This window comes from Myotis lucifugus, unplaced genomic scaffold, assembly GCF_000147115.1.
Source record: "Myotis lucifugus unplaced genomic scaffold, Myoluc2.0 scaffold_360, whole genome shotgun sequence".
NCBI classification, from domain to species: Eukaryota; Metazoa; Chordata; class Mammalia; order Chiroptera; family Vespertilionidae; genus Myotis; species Myotis lucifugus.
The window spans coordinates 394,980-416,853 of record NW_005871408.1 but is presented as its reverse complement, the minus strand read 5'-3'; the positions used below and the strand labels follow the sequence as shown (position 1 = coordinate 416,853).

General features: G+C 38.6%; 1 protein-coding gene across 2 annotated transcripts in view; it reads right to left on the bottom strand.

Annotated features, from left to right (window-relative positions):
• FANCC (Fanconi anemia complementation group C) overlaps positions 1-21,874 on the bottom strand; it is a 255,904-nt gene that overhangs the window by 46,498 nt on the left and 187,532 nt on the right. For both annotated transcript variants that reach the window (XM_023764906.1, XM_023764907.1), the window contains one exon: positions 8,750-8,914. In XM_023764906.1, coding sequence (XP_023620674.1) covers positions 8,750-8,914 — 165 coding nt within the window. The remainder of the gene's footprint in view (positions 1-8,749; positions 8,915-21,874) is intronic.

Below are 21,874 nucleotides of genomic sequence, written 5' to 3'. Positions count from 1 at the left end.
GGGAGGCAGTTGTGGGCAATAGGGCCAGCAGGGGAGGGCAGTTGTGGGCCATCGGGCTGGCAGGGGAGGGCAGTTGGGGGCCATCGGGCCAGCAGGGGAGGGCAGTTGTGGGTGACCAGGCCGGCAGGGAGGGCAGTTGTGGGCGATAGGGGCAGCAGGGGAGGGCATTTGGGGGCCATCAAGCTGGCAGAGGAGGGCAGTTGTAGGCGATCGGGCTGGCTGGGGAGGGCAGTTGTGGGCGATCAAGCTGGCAGGGGAGCAGTTAGGCATCAATCAGGCTGGCAGGGGAGCGGTTAGGGGGCGATCAGGCTGGCAGGCAGAAGCAGTTAGGGACAATCAGGCAGGCAGGCAGGCAGGCGAGCGGTTAGGAGCCAGCGGTCCTGGATTGTGAGAGGTATCCCAGATTGGAGAGGGTGCAGGCCAGGCTGAGGGACACCCTCCCCCATTCACGAATTTCATGAACCGGGCCTCTAGTTATAATATTACAAAATTTGTGCACTTGGGGGGGTGGGTCCCTCAGCCTGGCCTGCACCCTCTTGCAGTCCGGGAGCCCTCAGGGGATGTCTGACTGACGGCTTAGGCCTGGGGGGAGCGGGCCTAAGCTGTCAGTCAGACATCCTTAGCGCTGCCGCAGAGGCAGGAGAGGATCCCGCCACCACTGCTTGTACTCACCAACCATGAGCTCAGCTTCTGGCTGAGCGGCACTTCCCATGTGGGAGTGCACTGACCACCAGGGGGCAACTCCTGTGTTGAGCGTATGCCCCCTGGTGGTCAGTGTGTGTCATAGTGACCTGTAGTTCCACCTCTTGGTCAATTTGCATATTAGCCTTTTATTATATAGGATGCTATACACCTGAAACTTACATAATGTTAGATACCTATTTTATCTTAAAAAAAAAATAGTAACTCCCTCATAGGATTGTTGTGAAGCTGTAATGAGATATTATATGAAAAACCCTTAGAACATCTCCTGAAACATAAAGCAATCAATAAATGTTAGTCATGATTACTTAAAAAAACCTCTGTAATTAATATGCAAAGGGCTCTAATAGATAAAACAGACAATATATAAGAACAGATGGATAATGTAAGCAGAAAGATGGAAATCCATCCCCCAAAATATACTACAGATAAAAAACACTGTAATAGGAATGAAGAACGCTTCTGATGGACTTACTAGTAGCTTAACTGAGGAAAGAATCTCAGAACTACAGGACCTATCAATGGAAATCCTGAAAACCAAAAAGCAAAGAGAACAAAGATGGAAAAAATTCCCAAAATAGAATAGTCAACGAATGTGGACTACAAAAGATGTAACATACATGCAATGGATGTAACAGAAGAAGAAAGAGAAAGAAATAAAAGAAATATTCGAAACAATAATGACTGAGAATTTTCCCAAATTAACATCAAATACCAAATCACACTTCCAGGAAGCTTATGGAACACCGAGCAGGATAAATGCCAGAGCACTACACTGAGGCATATCATTTTGAAATTACAAAAAAAATCAAAGACAAAGACAAATCCTGAAAGAAGCCAAAAGAAAAAAAAACTTACATACAGAGGAACAAACATAAATTACCTTCAACTTCTCAGAGACCATGTAAGCAAGAAGAGAGTAGAATGAAATATTTAAAGTGCTAAAGGGGCAAAAGCACCATGTAGAATTCTGTGCCCTGCAAAATTATTCTTCAAATGTGAAGAAGAAACAAAGATTTTCCAAAGGCTAACAAAATTGAGAGTATTTGTTGCTAGTAGACCTAACTGCCTTTCAAGAAATGTCAAAAGAAGTTCTTTAGAGAGAAGGAAAATAATATAGGTCAGAAACTCAGATCTACATAAAGAACATCAAAGAGGGACAACCTGAAGACAAAATAAAAACTTGTATTTGCCCAGGCCAGATAGCTCAGTTGGTTAGAGTGTCATCCCCATACACCAAGGTTGTAGATTCAGTCCCTGGTCAGGGCACAAACTAGAATCAACCAATAAATGTGTAAATAAGTGGAACAATAAATTGATCTCTCTCTCTCTCTCAAATCAATCAATAATTTTTTTTTAAAAAAAATATATATTTTATTGATTTTTTACAGAGAGGAAGGGAGAGGGATAGAGAGTTAGAAACATTGATGAGAGAGAAACATCAACCAGCTGCCTCCTGCACACCCCCTGCTGGGGATGTGCCCGCAACCAAGGTACATGCCCTTGACCGGAATCGAACCTGGGACCTTTCAGTCCGCAGGCTGACACTCTATCCACTGAGCCAAACTGGTTAGGGCAGAATCAATCATTTTTTTTTAAATGACTGAGATTAACAAAGTGGATTAAAAAACAAGACCCAACTACACCTTGTCTACAAGAAACCCATGTTAAATATAAAGACACACATAGATTAAAGTAAGTGGATGGATAAAAATATACCATGCTAACACGAATCAAAAGAAAGCAAAAGTGGCGATATTAATTTTAAACAAAGCAAGAAAACTTATCAACAATAAAGAAGCTCATTAAATAATGATAAAGGGGTCAATTTTCAAAGAGGATATGAAAATCCTTAACTTGTATATGCTTAACAGAATGTCAAACTATATGAGGAAAAAACTAATAGAATCACAAAGGCAAATAAATGAATCCACTACCATAATTGACATATAACTGGGTATAACTGCCATCTACAGATTTCTTCTTCCAACCACAGCAGAATATACAGTTTCCTTAAGCTTCACATGGAACATTCACCAAAAATAGATCACATTCTGGGCTATTCAACATACCTTAAACAATTTGAAAGAACAGAAATCAAACAAAGTTTGCTCTCAGACCACAACAGAATTTAACTAGAAATGAATAACAGAAAGAAAAATTGAAAATCCCAATGACATGGAGATTCAATAATATACTGCTAAGTAACACATACATCAGACAAGGAACCTGTGGGGGCCATGACCAAGTGAAATTTGAAATTTTCCAAGTGATGAGATCTGTCAAGGTGTCTCTTCTTATGTCAATGAGGTGACTTTTGGATTTCACCTACAGATGGGGGCTGGTTGCCAGGAGAACCAACCATCTGACTAGAGGGTCTGAACTTTCAGTCCCATCCCCCTGACCTCCAGGAGGGAAGAGAGGCCAGAGGTTGAATCAATCACCAATGGCCAAGGACTGCATCCATTATACCTATTAATGAAGCGTCCATAAAAGTCCAAAAGGAGAGCTTCCAGGTTGGTGGACAAGTGGAGATTTGGGGAGAATGGCACCTGGAGAGGTGCATGGAAGCTCTATACCCTTTGTCCATGCACCGCTTCCACATGGCTATTCCTGAGTTATATCCTTTATAATAAACTGGTAATCTCTGAAGAAACTATTTTACTGTGAGCCATTGTAGCCAATTAATCAAACCCAAGGAGGGGTCGTGGGAACATCTGATTTATAGCCTGTCAGTCAGAAGTATGAGTTATAACCTGGACCTGTGATTGGTATCCTGAGTTATAGGGCGTCAGCGGAACCCCCAATTTAAAGCCAGTTGGTCAGAAGTACAAATAATAACCTGGGTTTGTGATTAGCATCTGAAGTGGAGGGCAGTCTTGTAGCATTGAGCCATTTACCTGTGGAATCTGATGCAATCTCCAAGTGTATAGTGCTGAATTACTGGACACCCTGTTGGTGTCTGAAAATTGCTTGTTGTTGCGAGGAAGCCTACACACACACACACACACACACAAATATACACACGCACACATACACACACACACACTGGGTCCAAGAACCTAATTTAAGGACCAAGAGGATTTATTCCTAGCATAAAAGGATGGTTCAACATCTGCAAATGAATCAATGTGATATACATGAACAAAATTAAGGGTAAAAAGGTCATATCATTTGAAAAGATGAAGCAAAGAAACAGTGAACAAAATTCAACATCCATTCACGATAAAAACTCTCAACAAAGCAGGTGTAGAGGAAATGTACTTCAACATAATAAAGGCCATATCTGACAGCTGACATCACACTCAATGATGAAAAACTAAAAGCTTTTCCTCAAAGATCAAGAACAAGATGGACGGTTACTCTCACTACTTTTATTCATCACAGTACTGGAAGACCTGGCTGGAGATATTAGAAAGAGAAAAAAAAAGGCATTCAGTTCTCAAAGGGAGAAGTAAAACTGTCTCTATTTCTAGATGACAAAATATTACAGAATATATAAAATCCTAAGGAATCCACCAAAAACTGTTACAACTAATAAACAAATTCATTAAAGTTGTAGGATATAAAATCAATAGACAAAACAATAGCTGTGTTTTTATACATTAATGACAAACTACCTGAAAAAATTTTTTTTAAATTACCATTTGCAATTTCATAAAAAAGAATAAAATATCTAGGAGGTGAACATTCCAACTGAAAACTATGACACTGATGAAAGAAATTGATGAAGACACAAATAAATGGAAAGACATTCCACGCTCATGGATTGGAAAAATTAATGTTAAAATATCCATACTCCTCAAAGCAATCTACAGATTCAATACAATCCCAATCAAAATTCTAACTCAATTTTTCACAAAAACAGAAAAAAAATTCCTAAAATTCGTATGGAACCACAGAAGAGCCCTAAAAGCCAAAGCAATCTTGAGAAAGAAGAACAAAGCTGGAAACAGATACTTTCTGATTTCAAACTCTATTAAAAAGCTATACTGCCCAACTGGCGTGGCTCAGTGGTTGAGTGCTGACCTATGAACCAAGAGGTCATGGTTCGATTCCCAGTCAGGGCATATGCCTGGGTTTCGAGCTCGATCACTGGTGTGGGGCGTGCAGGAGGCAGCCAGTTAATGATTCTTTCTCATCATTGATGTTTCTATCTTTCTCTCCCTCTCCCTTCCTCTCTGAAATCAATAAAAATATATTTTTTAAAAAGATTGCTAAAAAAGCTATAATAATCAAACCTTATGGCATTGGCATTAAAACACATACATAGATCAGTGGAACAGAAATAAACCCACGCGTAAATGGTTAAGTTAAAAAAAAAAAGAGCCTAGAGTATGTAATAGGAAAAAGACAGTTGAGCCCGGCTGGTGTAGTTCAGTGGTTGAGCAGTGACCCATGCACCAAGAGATCGCTGGTTCAATCCAGTCAGGGCACATGCCTGGTTGCAGGCTTGATCCCCGGTAGGCGGTATGCCAGAGGCAGCTGATTAATGTTTCTATCTCTCTCACCTTTCTCCCTCTCTCTTCCTCTCTACAAAGACAGTTGCTTCAATAAATGGTATTGGGAAAATTGAATAGCCACAAGCAAAAGAATAAAACTGGACCCCTACGTTATACCACATGCAAAATCAACTCAAAATGGACTAAAGAACAGAATATAAGACCTGAAACCATAAAACTCCTAGAAGAAAATATAGAGGATAAGCTCCTTAACATTGGTCTTGGCAATGATTTTTTTTATTTGACACCAAAAACAAAGGCAACAAAAGCAAAAATAAACAAGTGGACTACATCAAACTAAAAAATGTATGCAGAGCAAAAGCTTCTATAAAAGGCAACCTATGGAATGAAAGAAAATATCTGCACACCATATATCTGATAACAAATTAATATCCAAAATATATAGAGAACTCACATAACTCAATAGAAAACAAATAACCTGATTAAAAATGGGCAGAGTAACTGAATAGACCTTTCCACAAAAACACATGCAAATAAATGCCCAACAGATACATGAAAGGTGCTAAACACAACTTATCATCTGGGAAATGCAAATCAAACTACAATGAGGTATCGTCTCGCTTCTATTTGATGACTATTGGATGGCTATCATAAAAAAGACAAGAAATAACAAATGCTGGTGAGAATATGGAGAAAAGCAAATCCGTCTGCACAGTTACTGGGAATGCAAACTGGTGCAGCTGCTATGGAAAACAGTATGGAGATTCCTAAAAAATTAAAAATAGCCTGGCCGGCATGGCTCAGTGGTTGGGCATCGACCTATGAACAAGGAGGTCACAGTTCGATTCCCAGTCAGGGCACATGCCTGGGTTGTGAGCTCAATCCCCAGTGGAGGCGTGCAGGAGGCAGCCAATCAATGATTCTCTCTTATCATTGATGTTTCTCTCTCTCTCTCCCTTCCTCTCTGAAATCAATTAAAAAATATTTTAAAAAATTTAATAGAACTACCATATGAACCAAAAATCATACTTCCGGGTATATATACTTATACAAAAAGGAAATGAAAACAGAATTATCAAAAAGATATCTGCACTCCCTCGTTTATTGCAGCATTTTTCACAATGGTCAAGATATGGAAACAACCTAAGTATCCATCAATGGATTAATGAATAAAAAAAAGATGTGATATCTGCCGAAACCGATTTGGCTCAGTGGATAGAGCGTTGGCCTGCGGACTGAAGGGTCCCCGGTTCGATTCCAGTCAAGGGCATGTACCTGGGTTGTGGGCACATCCCCAGTAGGAGATGTGCAGGAGGCAGCTGATCGATGTTTCTGACTCTCTATCTCTCTCCCTTCCTCTCTGTAAAAAATCAATAAAACATTTTTTAAAAAAAGATGTGATATCTATATTATATATATGTATATGTATACACAATAAAATATTATTCAGCCACAAGAAAGGAAATCCTCTCATTTGTGGCAACATGGATAGACCTACGAGGGCATTAAGGCAGACAGAGAAACACAAAAACCATATGATATCACTTTATGTGGAATCTAAAAAATCTGAACTCATAGAAACAGACTAGAATGATGATTACCAGGGACTGGAGGCTGGGGGAATGGTAGTTCTATTCAAAGAGTATACAAACTTCCATGTATAAGATGAGTAAGTTCTGGGGACCCAATGTACAGCATGGTGATTATAGGTAATGACACTGTACTCAACACTTGAAAGTCACTAAGAGAGAACTTAGATGTTCTCACTGCAAAGAAGAAATGGTACTTATGTGACATGAAGATGGTGGTCCTTCTGCAATAAAAAAAATGTATGCATAAAGCACTTCTGTTACATAACAAAAAAAAATTATGGTTGTCTAAAGGAAAAGCACTTGCACAAGTGTTTGAGCTGTGAGATGACTAGCCTTTTTAAAATGGAAATTTCCAAGAATAGCTGGCCGACAAACAATGGTTGTTTAGACTTGAGTATTTGCACATCTTTCTTAAAAATTAATGAACACTAAATACTTCAAGTATAACAACTTCAGTATTTGTAGCCAATGATAAATTTAAGAAAATTAACCAAAGAACTTATATGCACTGCCCATGGACATAGACAATAGTGTGGTGAAGGCCTGGGGTGATGTAGGGGCTGAGTGGAGGGGAACTAAGGAAGGGGGACATGGGGGAATACTGTCAACAATAAAAAAAATTTAAAAAAAGAAATTAGAATCTTGGAAAATTCATTTTTGTCAACATGAGCTTGACAGCTTCCCAATACTTAAAGACATTCCTGATGAGACTGGTGGTGGCAGAAATTAATTAATGTAAGTTTTGATACTGTAAATCAAAACGTGTCAATGTTGGGGACATCTACGTAACAATGAACCAGTATTTTCCCAATGAACCATGAACAGAGCTACAATGTCCTGCTTGGACAAAAACCCACTAACAGTGCAAGACACACCAGTAGGTTTTTAATGTATCAGTATAAAAAGCTCATTGATACAATTTTATATTCTACATTACAACTAACTTAAAAAAAACACACCATTTTCAAATTTTGGTGAAGTTTGCAAGGAGAATATCCAGTGTTTTGAGATATCTATTAAATACTCCTGCCTTTTCCAACTATATGTCTGTGTGAGGCTAGATTTTCTTCATATACTTCAACCAAGACAACATATCACACCAAACAGAATACAGAAACATACATGAGGACCCAGCTACCTCCTTTTAAGTTAGACAATAAAAGAGATGTACAAAAATGTAAAACAATGCCACTCTTGTTAAACAACATTTTGCTTGGAAAAGGTCATTGTTGTTCTTTAACTTTGTTATTGAACTAGAGGCCTGATGGACGAAATTCGTGCAAGAGTAGGCCTTCACAGCCCCGGCTGCCTCGGCCCTCACAGCCTCGGCTTCATCCGGAAGGTCGTCCGGTCGGTCAATTTGCATATTATGCTTTTATTATTATAGAAGTATTACAAATGTCCTCTTTTTTTCCCCCTTTGACCTTCTCCACCCCATTCCCACTCCCTCTCCAGGCCTTCCCTGCACTGTTTGCCCATGGGCTTTGCATATATGCATAAAAGTCCCTTGTTTAATCTCTTCCCATCCCACCCCCCCCCCCCTTCTGAAATATGTCAGTCTGTTGCCTCTTTCAATATCTCTGGATCTGTTTTGTTTATCAGTTTATTTTCTTCATTAGATTCCACATATAAGTGAGATCGTGTGATATTTGTCTTCTCTGACTGGCTTATTTTGCTCCTATAGAGTGTTATGCTAAGCGAAAAGGTCATTGTTTTTAATAAAAATATGCTATTTGTGTTAACATGTAATCAATTTTTTGTTATTTTTAAATGAAGTAAAATATTTTTAAATTTTCTTTTAATTTCAAATATGGTAAATATTGACAGATATAACCCACATGTTAATAAAGCTCACTGGGATCCTAATAATTTTTAAGAACATAAAGTGGGTACTGAGACATAAACATCTGAAAACTGCATTTCCAACATACTGCAGAAATTAAGAAAAGGAAAAAACAAGGTTGGGTGAGAGGATAAACGGACATCACTTACAGCAAAAAGGCCTCATTTACAGCATCGAAGAATTCAGGCCAGAGCATTTCCTGAGGTTCATGGCCATGGTAGGTGAGCAGAGCTTCCACCAGTGGTTCAAAATCAGGCAGAGTAACAAGTGGGATACAAACTCGTGATAGGGACCTTACTCGTTCAGGAGCCATTCTACAGAGTAAAATAAAATAAGAAATAATTAGCCAATCTTAGAGCCACGTGTAATTAAAGACATGTAACATCTTCATGCTGAGCAGGCTGATGACAGTGACTTGCTCTGCCCTGCCATAAAGAGGACCATCCTAACACCATCTGTGAATGCTCTTTTGTTACTCACTTCTCTAGAAAGAAACCCATCTGCAGTTCTCATTTTAACATCACTTATTTTCAGGACTTTGTCATAACTCACTATGGGCACCTCTAATGTGTGTGGTTTTTTTAATCTTTTAAAAATATACATTTTTTAATTGATCTCAGAGAGGAAGGGAGAGGGAGAGAGAGATAGAAACATCAATGATGAGAATCATTGATTGGCTGCCTCCTGCATGTCCCCTACTGGGAATTGAGCTTGCAACCCAGGCATGTGCCCTGACTGGGAATCGAACCAAACCGTGACCTCCTGGTAAAAAGATCAACGCTCAACCCCAGAGCCACACTGGCCGGGCTCCAACTTACGTTTTAATGCTACTGAGTTGGCTCTGACTCCTGGCAACCCTATGAATGAGTAGTATCCACAGTGCCCTGCCCTCAAAAGTCCTGCTCAGCTCCTGTAGACTCATACCTTCTTCTATGGAATCAGTCCATCTTGTATTTGGCCTTCCTCTTTTCCTGATACCTATTTCCCCAGCATTATCATCTTTTCCAAAGAACCCTGCCTTTTTGTGATGTACCCAAAGCAGGGCAGCTTCAGTTCTGCCATTTCTACCTTCAGCAATGTTTCAGACAATGTGCTCTAGGACCCACATATTCATCTCCAAGTTACCCTGCACAAAACAGAACTCTTGAATTCCTTCCCTAAATGTTCTCTTACCCTGTGCTTCCTCTCTCATTTGCTCAAGCCAAAACCCTTGAAGTCCATTCTTGATAGCTCCCTTTCTCTTATGCCCCTCATCTGATCCAGCAGTAAATACTGTCTATTCATCTGACTACCTCTCAACACTTCCATTGCTACCCCCTAATTCACTATCACTCTCAGTCTGGGTTACAGTAGGAGCCTCCTAACTTTCTCCCTGCTTCTGCCGTATCCCCCACTGTTTATCATCAGAACAGTTCCAGCAAATCTTTAAACATGCAGATCACTTTGCTTGTCTGCTCAAAGCTTTGCAATGGCGTCCCAACTCACACAGAATAAGCAGTCTCATACTAGCCACAAAAGCCCTCCACGGTGGGCCCCTTCTGTTTCTCTGGCTTCATTTCCTCCCACTCTTACCCTTGCCTGCTCTGCTCCAGCTGTACAGGTCTCCACCCACACAGGTAAGGTCCTGTTGGAACACATGGCTAGCTCCTTCACGTCATACAGGTCTGAGCTCCAATGCTGCTTCATGTGAGAGTTTCCCTGACCATCCCATACAAATGCACTGACCAATATGGAAGCAATCAGCATATGTGGCAATTTAAATTTATTGAAATGAAATAAAATTTAAAATCCCATTCCTCTGTGTTCAACAGTTACATGAGGCTAATGGCTTACAGTATTGGACAGTGCAAATTTAGAGCAGAAAGTTCCACCGGTCAGCAGTTTAATATAGCAAGAGCCCTCCCAGTTCACTGTGTAAGTCCTATCTTGTTCACCCTGTTTTACTTTTCTTCAGAGTACTATAATGTATCTGATTGTTTAGTGTTCATGGTCTGTTTCTTCCTGCTACAACATTAGCTCTGTAAGGGCAGGCACATTTTTTCTATTTTGCTCACTGCTCTATTCCTAGCATGTAGGGACAATACCTTATACATATTACATGCTCAAGAAATAGATAAGAAAAGAACTAGAAAGCAATAAAATGAAAGTTTGAAATATATGCAATTAGATGTTTTTCTAGGAATATATATAATCACAAATCTGTGGTCTTATACTTTGTGAAACACAAATGGAATCACAGTGGAACTTACAGCTGTCCTTCATTTTACTTGCTGCCTATTATTAAAAGAGCATGTGAGTGCTATAATTTAACAACGTCCTTATTTATAGGCACTGAGCTTGCTTCCAGTTGTTCACTATTATAAACACTGCTGCAGGGGTCCCCATCCTTGCATGTGCCTATCTATGTCTCATGTAAATATTTGTGTAGTAGATTGCATTCCAAAAGACTACCAGTTTACTTTTCCACTCTTGCCAGTGATATTATCAGTACTAGTGGTCCAGTGCACAAAATTCTTGCACCTTAAAAGGGAATTAATTAGAGGAAATATTTTAATATTGCTATTTGCCCTTTCTCTATAATAGAAGTGTCAGAGATAAAAGAAAATTAGTAAAATGTATATGAAAATCTCCCTCCTGTCAGAGTCTGGGGCATGCTGCGGGACCCAGAGTCAAGTGCCCGCCAACCCGCGCACGCCTCGAAATCATGTGAGACCCAGACCCGGCTGGCCCCACCCCCATCAAGCCCCACCGGGTGGGGGGCACAGCCTCAGGTCCCTGCTGATGGGTCGTTACAGCATGATGGTGTGATGACCATTTGCATATTAGCCCTTTATTATATAGGATTTTTATTTCTTGCTAATCTGGGCAAAATTATCCCATTGCTTTCATGTGCACTTTCCTGATAATTTTCTAGATTATTAATGTTTGTTACCCACTTGTATTTCCTCTTCAGTGAATTTGTTTTTAAATTAGTGTATTTAGTACTATACACTTACTATATTCAAGGTTGTTTGCAAGTGTTCGAGACACAAGAGCAAAGACAAAGCCTAGTAATGGAGAGAATAAAATGCCAGATGATATCAAGTGCCATGGTGTAAAGTAAAGCACACTGAGGGGTCAAGGAGGGCAGGGACTTACTGAGGGAAACATTTGATCAGAAATCTAAAGAAAGTGTATGAACAAACCATGTACATATCTGAAAGGAAAACGTTGCAGGCAGATACAAAGCAAATGTAAAGGTGATGAGTGTCTGAATATAGCAAGGAGGCTGAGGTTGTCAGACCACAGTGAATGTGGGAGGGCCTGAGGAAGTCAGGCTTTTGTAGACTACTGGAAGAGCCTGGGATTTCTTTTTAACTTACTTTTTATTTTTATCAAACTTATAGATGCAACTGTTTTAAATAGTCAAACAGTTTTCAAAGCTTATGAAAAATAGCTTTTGCAGAGCACTCCCACCCCCATATTATGATCTTGGAGGCCCAACTCATTCCTTAATATCAATGCTGTTTCTCTTGGGTTTAATGACTTGTTATTTGGACTCTTTGCTCATTTTTTCCTTGCAATGATTATTTTAACCCCAAACTTCCACCCAAATGTATAATCTTCTTGCAATATATTCAGACATATCTGAGTTTCTACCATTTTCATCTTCTTAAATAAATTTTTCTTAGAACATTTTGACCTGTTCCATTCTGGACAGGTTGTTTTTGACTCCCACTGTGCAGTTATTGTCTTGGGATCTCCATCCTGTGAATTTCCTGCACATCTCTCCAGGATCCCATATCTTCTTTCTTGGTTCATTCTTCTCATATAAAGATACATGAGAGGTAAAGTATTTGAGATCTTGTGTGTCTGAAAATATCTTTATTTTCCTCTCACATTTGGTTGATTCTTCAGTTGAGTGTAGAATTCTGGTAACTGTTCTACAGAAGTGTGAAAGTGTGGTGCTATGTCCTTAAGCTTCAGTGTTGTTCTTTAGAAGTCCCATGCTATTATGAATTCTAATCCTTATATTTGTAAGTCCTGTTTACCCCTTCGAGGCTTTGGATATGCTCTTGGAAGTTTTACAATGAGGTATCTTGGTATGGACTTATTTTTATTCACTGTGCTGGGCACTCAGTGGACTTTAAATCAGGAAAGTTCTCTTGAATTATTTCTTTGATGATTTCTATCCATTCTTTTCTCTGTCCTCTCTTTCTGGGAACTCTAATTTTTTAGATATTGAACTTCCTGGACAGTATCTTTTCTACTTGATGTTTCATCTCTTAGTCTTTTTGCTCAAGATTTGGAAAGAATTGTTCAATTTTATTTTCCAGTCCTTTTATTATGTTTTTCATCACCACTTTTAATTTCCAAAAAGCTTTTTTATCCTATGGATGCTCCTTCTTTTTAAAAAATAGCACCCTGTTCTTGTTTAATGAATACACTACCTTTATTTTCATGGAGAAATAGATATTAATTTATTTGAGTTTCTTTTCTTTGAATAATCTTTTTTTTATTTTTATTGGTTTCTACTTTTTTATATTACACTAGTGACCTGGTGCACGGATTCGTGCACATTGAAAGGAAATTAATTAGAAGAAATATTTTAATATTGCTATTCGCCCTTTCTCTATAAGAGAAATGTCAACCAAATTTATGATTGACAATAACAGATCTAAACACACACCTGCAATTGGTGCCAGCAAGAGCTTTATATGTATTATGCATGCGTGAGTCAACTTAGCCTTTTATATATTGAGAATAAACTTGCTTAATTAGACCTGCTTTCTGATGTAAACTATTTCCAGCCCAGTGAAGCACCCCAACTTCTCTTTCAGATAATTGTCAGCAACACAGTAGTAAACATCAACATAAAGCAGATTATTATTGTAGATCACACAGGGAAAACAAAGGGTAAAAAATTTAACTGCAGCAGTGTTTGACGACATTCTGCACAGTGAGAAAACCTGAAGTCATTTTCAAGGTCCACCATTTCTTACTTCTTTTCTGTCGGGTCAAGTTTCTAAACTTTCTAAATCTCCATTTTCTGGCTAATGAAAAGGAAATAGGATTCCACCGAGTCTCCTATCTACCTACTCCAGGACTTCTGTGAGGATCAAATGAGATGAGGCATGGGAAAACGCTTCACATACATTTTGTTAAAGCCTAAAATGTTTGCACCTGGGTATAAAGCAAGTTGTGTTCCTGGGCTGAGGAAACTCCAAGGAGGCTAGTCGCTAGGGAGAGGAAGCCAGGCGTTGCTATGTGACCTGGCGCCCACAGTGACTGTTTCTGGGCTGGGCTGTGGGCTGCATTTTGCGCCATGGGGTCTTGGCAGCGTTGGCTATGATTTGGTGGGGTGTTGCTCAGGGGTGGTGGCGGGGCCTGTGTCCCCCTTGGGGGAAGCCAAGTGTTGCTTTGTTGGTGCCAGGTCCGTGGTGCCGTTTATTTTTAAATGGCCAGTGCGTGTCATGGCAGCTCCTGTGTTGAGCGCCTGCCTCCTGGTGGTCAGTGCATATCATAGCTACTGGTTGGATGGACACTTAGCCTTTTATATATACAGACAGATTCTCTCAGTAAATTTTTTGTCAAGGTGAAGAGGTAGATTCTTGGAACTTCCTACTCCATCCTATATGCAGATAAATTCCCCGGTTAATCTCTCCCTAATCTAGTCCCTCACCCAAGACTTCCCTCTGAGATTCGGCAGTTTGTTCCATGCTTCAACTCCTGGGATAGCCATTTGTTGCTTGCTTCTCCACTAAAGTGTCCTCCCTCTTTTTGTTGGAAACAGAACACCTCTGTTGTTTCTCTCTGGAGATAGGGACTAAGGAGGAGTGTATGAGGATCTTGCCAGCTGGCCGCTACTACTGTAGCTCAACAGGTTATCTTGTGGGCTGCCAGGTATCCTCCTACTCCTTGAGTCCACCCCCAAAGTGATTTCTATCTTTTGCAGTAGTCCTCTCTTGCAAGCTTTTTGGGTTGTGCTATTTTCCTTCAGATATATCCCGTCATCTTTTGTAAACCTTTCTCATAATCTGTGGGTCATCAAAAGCACACTCCCAAGCCCATTTTACAGTATTATATACAGTATTTGTTAAAATTTCCTGTCATTTCTAGAAGTTGGGAGTATGAAGTGAATGCTAGGACATTCATGTGTGTGCTTCATCACTTGGCTTAGTTTCTCACATTACATTTTCATCTTATTCTCTCCTGATTAGATTATGAGAGCTGCCATTTCTCACAGGTCATGCACTTTGGTCTTCAGGATCTGTCCAAGTTTTCTACATCGAAACTACTCAAAGTCTCAAAGTATGTTCCTTCGAATCAGCACAGCAGCATCCCTGGGGGTGAGGCCATTTCCCTGGATATTCCTCTGCACACTCAAGTTTGAAAAGTGCTGCTCTACACTACTTCAGTAGCAATCCCAGGACCAGATTTTGATCTCTAGTCATAATCTCAATATAGAGTGTCCCCAAAAATGTATACACACACTTTGAATAATTATAAAGGCAGTGTTTATTAAAATACATTTCATTTTAAAATAAAAGTATATAATACATTTCAAAATTGAGTTATCAGCTGTTAAAGTGAGTATACATTTTTGGGGACAACCTGTATTTTAAGGAAACATGATGGAATTATATTATATTAATGAATTCCTATAAATTGCTAGTTTAGCTATATTATTTTCTTGATAATCAACAGTAAAAATCTCATAATTTTTTTCAAAATACACAATAATTTTCTTATGTATAAACAGTTTGTCTTTTCTCCTCAAATATTCACCTTCTCTAAAATCCACTTCTTGTTCTTTACCACTTACCTAAATAACTGAGTCTCTTCAACATTTACCTTCCACAGTGCTCTAACATCTTTCTCTAACTCACTATCAAAGAAGTTTATCCACCTAAATGAATGTTTTTGAGTCCATCATCTAAGTTGTGACAAAAAGACATATTGAGCTTGAGTTGTAAATACCTTAAATTTTTGGAATATGAGTTTACTGGGTGGGTTAGGAGAGGGGGAAAGTTGTTATTGTTGTTGTATATGTGTGTGAGAGATGAGTGTTTGAGAGTTATGTGTGCTCGTAACAAATCCAGAACTCTGAAATAAAGAAGCAGGGAGAGTGTATTGGTCTTGTCCTTCCGCCTTGATTTATCAGTCCTCCTCTCTAAATGACTACTAACAAGTGCAACTTCTCTCTCACTCTCTTAAAAGAAAGAAGGAGCGTCAGCAACTATCACTGGTGACTGGGTGGGTGGAAAAGATGACCTTGGCAACAGGGCATTTATCAATCAGAAGAAGGCTGCTGATTGTATCTCCCAATTGGGGTGAAACAGGTCCAAGATAACTTTCCTGGAGAAATTCTAAAGTCTTATGTAAACTTAGGTAATTCTTGGTTCTACCAAAATGCAGGTAGGCCAACTGGGAATTTTGATTGGCTTCCACGTGCTCAGGGCCCTCATGGCTCCTTTTGGTCTGCAGCACGGAGATCCGACTCCACAGGAGCCATGTGGTGCTTTACAGACTGGATTACACTGAGCATTAGGTCTTGATTGACAGCCAGAGCAGCACTTCCAAATGATATCTGCACAAGAATTCGACTGCAGAAGGCTCAACGGCAACCACAGGCAGCTGGAAACACCCTCCCCACGTGGGTGCACTGGAGCTGCCAAAACACAGAACCACATGATACACTGACGATGTTCAGAGAGGCCAGGATGCCGCTCCTTCTGGATGGTGTGTAGCAAAGAACAAGAGAGAGTTTAAACATTCTGTCACTGAATTGTTGATTTTACTTGGTGGTAAGTGAAATTCTATTTAAAATGCTATGACAAGACCATATATCAGGGCTTTAAAAATAATGCAAAAAGAAACTAAACAGATTTTCCTGTTTGTTTGTTGTTGTTTTTTTGTTCCTCTGACAATTTATGTATCAAAGTTATAAGATTAATTTCTATACTTTCTATCAGGCTTTTGAATCTTTTGAAATGAACTTTAAAGATCTGAGTGGCGAAAAGTGAAAAAATGTATGAATGCCCTCTATTAAAAAAGAGAAAGAAAAATACTGTAGCCTTGTTTATAAGGGGTTTAAGTTTGGGGGCCTCTTGGCTGCTTGAACACTTATGGTCATACTTGTGGAAAGAAAGTAATGATGAAATTCAAGTGTCATAAATAATGAAAGTATCTGGAGAGTCAAGTGTACAAGAAGTAGTTTGACCTATGCAGTATTCTGACTCAACATTTTTTATTTTTAAACCTTAAAAATGTACAGATAAGCCCTGGTTGGTTTGGCTTAGTGAACAGAGCGTTGCCCTGTGGACTGAAGGGTCCTGGGTTCGATTCTGGTCAAGGGCACATGCCTGGGTTGTGGCTCAATCCCCAGTAGGGGACTTGCAGGAGGCAGCCAATCACTGATTCTCTCTCATCATTGATGTTTCGCTCTCCCTCTCCCTTCCCCTCTGAAATCAATTACAAACATGATAATTGTAATTACAATTACATGGTAATTGTTTGTAAAAAAAATCAATTATAAACATGATAATTGACTGTACCTTCGCTACACCTCCCACTGGCTAATCAGCAAGATATGCAAATTAACCACCAACAAAGATGGTGGTTAATTTGCATACGTAGGCGCGAAGCAGCGGAGTGAAGACTGAAGGCAGCTCCGGCCGGAGCAGTGAAGGCTTGAAGGTGGCTCCGGCCGGAACGAAGGCCTGGGTCCCGGGTGCCGGAGGAAAACCGGTGCCGGCAGCCAGGGGAAGGGAAGGCCTATTGCACGAATCTTTTCATGCAACAGGCCTCTAGTATATATATAAAAGTATAGATAACTTCAGGTATATAGAATAGATTTATATATTATTAATACATATTTTAATTATTATAACTATAACAGCAACAACTATAATGGCTCCAGTATGTTTAGTAGCTCTTTCAAATGTTATCATGATGCATTCTACTACCTGATTTCATAAAATCAGTTTTTTATGTGAGACATGAGCATACATTGGTTGAATTTATACTAGTAATTCACTAGAGAATTGTGGACTTACAGAGTTCTGAGTCTCGCACAAGCTTTTACAGATCCAGGTTCTTTTATGGATGGAGAACAGAGCTTCCTGGCTTTATGTCTTAAAAATAAGACTTTAAAAGCTCATAAAGAGACTCAAATGTATGCTGGGTATCAAATTGCTTTTTAAATTCAATCTTTTGATAAGAATAATTGAACCTAATCCAAGAGATTGAATTTCTCTTAAAACTATATATGGGCTAAATACATTAAAAAAAACCAAAAAACCAAACAAACAAAAAAAACCCCGCAAGAAATTTATCTTGTTGAATTCTAAAATTATTTCTAAAAAAGCAAAGGACTCCATAGTAAACATCAATTACAGCAAATTAGGAATGTATCAGATGTGCCAGTGTGCAGAGAACGTTCTACTAGCAGAGGCATCTATATTCTTGGTAAATTTGTTAAAAATTTTACTAACTACATCACAGTTTTGCTTTGACTAAGAATGTCTTCAACTATTCACCAAGTTAACTGCCACTTTATCCTTGCTGCTACTGTCAGTGGGGTGCCAATATGGGCACCTTCAGTAGATTGTGCTCCTTACCATGGAACTTGTCCATATTGTTTTTGAAAAATAAACATCCTTCATGAAGAAACAGTGATGAATTTAGGAATGAACTTGTCCCCCAAAATGGCCCAATCTGGCACAAATGGAAGTTTTTCAGCATAAAGGACATTTCAGCTAATATCTTCCATCAGGATCTCCTGATTATGGTCAGTGGAATTTGGACGCCTTTCTGAACTACTGTCTTCTTCTGTCCAAAAATGAGAAAATGAGTATTACCTTTTCATTTTCAATATTTTACTAGGTAACACTACATTGTAGTTTTTAAAAGTTTAATTCTAAAATATTGATGATGTACAGAAAAACAGAGAACTACTATATCAACTATAGGTTGGGCAAAAGTAGGTTTGCAGTTGAGAGTATGCGAAAGTTTATTCTTGTATTATTTATTAATTGTATTATTTTCAATATGAACAAATGTAAACCTACTTCTGCCCTACCTTATATGTACCCATTGCTCAGACTTTGCAGTAACATTTTATTAATATGTTTATATGCTATTTTAAAGAAATAAAATGTTTCATTTACAGTTGAAAAACCCTGCTCCCATCCCATTCCTTCTTCCACTCCCCAGAAGTGGATCCTTTGGCCTAACTTCAAGACATTCACTTTATAAGTATGTATTGTTTTGAGTGTTTTAAATTTTCATATAAGTAAGGAGATATTATGGATATGTTTTTGCAACTTCATTGCTATTCTTTCCATGTATCTATGTCTGGCTCTATGTCAGTACCAAACTTTTGATGACTGTAATGTTTTTAAATCAGGAAGTGTGAGGCCTTATGCTTTGTTTTTCAATATTGTTTTGGCTATTTATGTGCTTTAAGGTTCTACATGAATTTTAGGATGTTTTTTCCGACTTCTGCAAAAGAAAAATAACTGAATCTCTTTAACATTTATTTTTGGGTAGTATGGACTGCTTTGGGTAGTACAAACATTAAGTCTTCCAGTCCATGAACATAGGATACCTTTTCATCTATTTGTGTCATTTAATTTTTTTTCTTTTTAAATGCATTTTTTATTGTTGATAGTATTACAGATATCTCCCATTCCTCCTCCCAGCCCCTACCCACCCTCCAGGTCTTCATTTAATTTCTTTCACCAATGTGTTGTAGTTTGCAGTGTATATCTCCTTGACTAAGTTTATTCCTCGGTATTTTGTCTGTTTTGAGGCAATTGTAAATGGGATTTAAAAAAATTTTTTCTTTTTGAATTGCTCATTGTTAGTGCATAGAAACATATCTGATGTTTGAATGTTGATTTTTTGTATACTGCAACTTTACTGAATTTATTAATTTTAATAGTTTTCTGTAGAATCTTTGGGGTTTTCTACATATAAAATCTTACCATCTACAAACAGAGGAAGTTTTATGTTTTTCTTCTAAATTTAGATGCCTTTTATTTCTGTCTGGTCTAATTGCTCTGGCTAAGAGGTCCAGTACTATGATGAAAAGTGGTGAGAGAGGGTATCCTCGCGTTGTTCCTGATTTAGAAGCTTTCAGTCTTTCACCATTGAGCATGATATTAGCTGTGGGCTCTTCACATATGGGTTCTTTATTACGTTGAGGTAATTTCCTTGTATTCCTAGTTTGCTGAATGTTCTTATCATGAAAGGGTATTGAATTTTATCAAACTGTTTTTTTGTATCAATTGAAATTATGTGGTATTGTCCATCATCCTGTTAATATGGTATATTATATTGATTGATTTTTGTATGTTGAACCATCCTTGCATGCTAAGAATAAACCCCACTTGGTCATTGTACATAATCTGTTTTTATGCATTATTGAGTTTGGTTTGCTAGTATTCCATTAAGGGTGGTAATTTGTTCCTTTGTGTGTTTGTTTTTTTTTTGCCTCAATATTCATCTTTGATTTTTTTCTATTGTTTTTCTATTCTTTAGTTTAGAATAGAAACTTATTCTGCTCTAGTCTTTATTATTTTATTCCTTCTGCTACCTTTGGATTTTGTTTGTTCTTATTTTCCTAGTTTCTTGAGGTATAAACTTAGGCTGCTTATTTGAGATCTTTCTTCTTTTTTAATGAAGGCATTTACTACTATATATTTTCCTCCTAGTACTGTTTCCTGCACCCTATCATTTTTGGTATAATGTTTGTTTGTTTTCATTTGTCTCAAGATATTTTCCAATATCCCTTGTGATTCTTCTTTGACCCACTGATTGTTCAAGAATGTGTTGTTTAATTTGCATGTATATGTGAATTTTCCCATTTTTCTCCTATTAGTGATTTTTAGTTTCATACTATCACGGTTGAAAAAGATACTTGGCATGATTTCAATCTTAAATTTGTTAGAACTTATTTTGTGGCCTAACATGTGATCCACCCTGGAGAGCATTGTGTGTGTGTGCTTGAGAAGAATGTGTATCCTGCTATTATTGGGTAGAGTGTTCTGTGTATATCTACAAGGTCTAAATGATCTACAATGTTTTCCAAATCCTCTGTATTCTTATTCATCTTTGGTCCGGTTGATCCATATATTATTTAAAGTGGGTATTGAAATCTCCTATGATTATTGTGTTACTTTTTATTTTTCCCTTCAACCCTATCAATGTATGCTTCATATATTTTGGTGTTCTGCTGTTAGTGCATATATATTTATAGTTGTTACTAGAGGCCTGGTGCACGACATTCATGCACTGGGGGGGGGGGGGGGCGGGGAAGGTGGCCTCAACCTGGCCTGTGCCCTCTTGCAGTCCAGGACCCTCGGGAGATGTCTGCCTGCCAGCTCAGGCCCACTCCACAGGGAGTTGGCCTAAGCTGGCAGGCGGACATCACCCAAGGGGTCCTCAGCACTGCCATGGAGGCAAGAGAGTCTCCTGCCACCACCAAGGCAGTGCTAAGGAGCAGTGAGCCTGGCTTCAGGCTGAGCGGCACTCCCGCTGTGGGAGCGCACTGACCACTGGGGGCAGCTCCTGCATTGAGCAACTGCCCCCTGGTGGTCAGTGTGCGTCATAGTGACCAGTCGTTCCACTGTTCAGTTGATTTGCATGTTAGCCTTTTATTATATAGGATATCTTCCCAGTAAGTTGATCATTTGTCATTATATAATGCTCTTTTTTGTCTCTTGTAATAATTTTTGATATAAACTATATTTTGTTTAATATAAGCATGGCCATACCTGCTCTCTTGTGCTTGCCATTTGCATGGAATATATTTTTTCACCCATTTACTTTCAGGTTATGAATATCCTGACATCTAAAATGAGTCTTGTAGACAGCAGATGGTTGAGCCTTGTTTTTTAGAATCCATTCATCTATGCTATGCCTTTTGATTGGAGAAATTAATCCATTTACATTCAAGTAATTACTGATAGAGAAGGATTTACTACTGCCATTTCATTGCTTTCTGTATGTCTGGTAGTTATTTTGATCCTTTTTCTCTCTCTCACTGACCTTCCTTTGTGTTTGACTGATTTTTTTAAAATAGTGATATACTTTGATTCTTTTCATTTTCCTTTGTGCAACTTCTGTAGTTTTTTTTAAATTTGTTTTGTTTTGTTTTATCATGGGATTTGGTAAGATACCTCGTGGTTATAACAATCTATTTTAAACTGATAACAATTTAAGTTGCATACAAAAAAATTTATTCTTTATATCTCCTCCCATGTTTTGTGTTATTGATGTCATAAGTT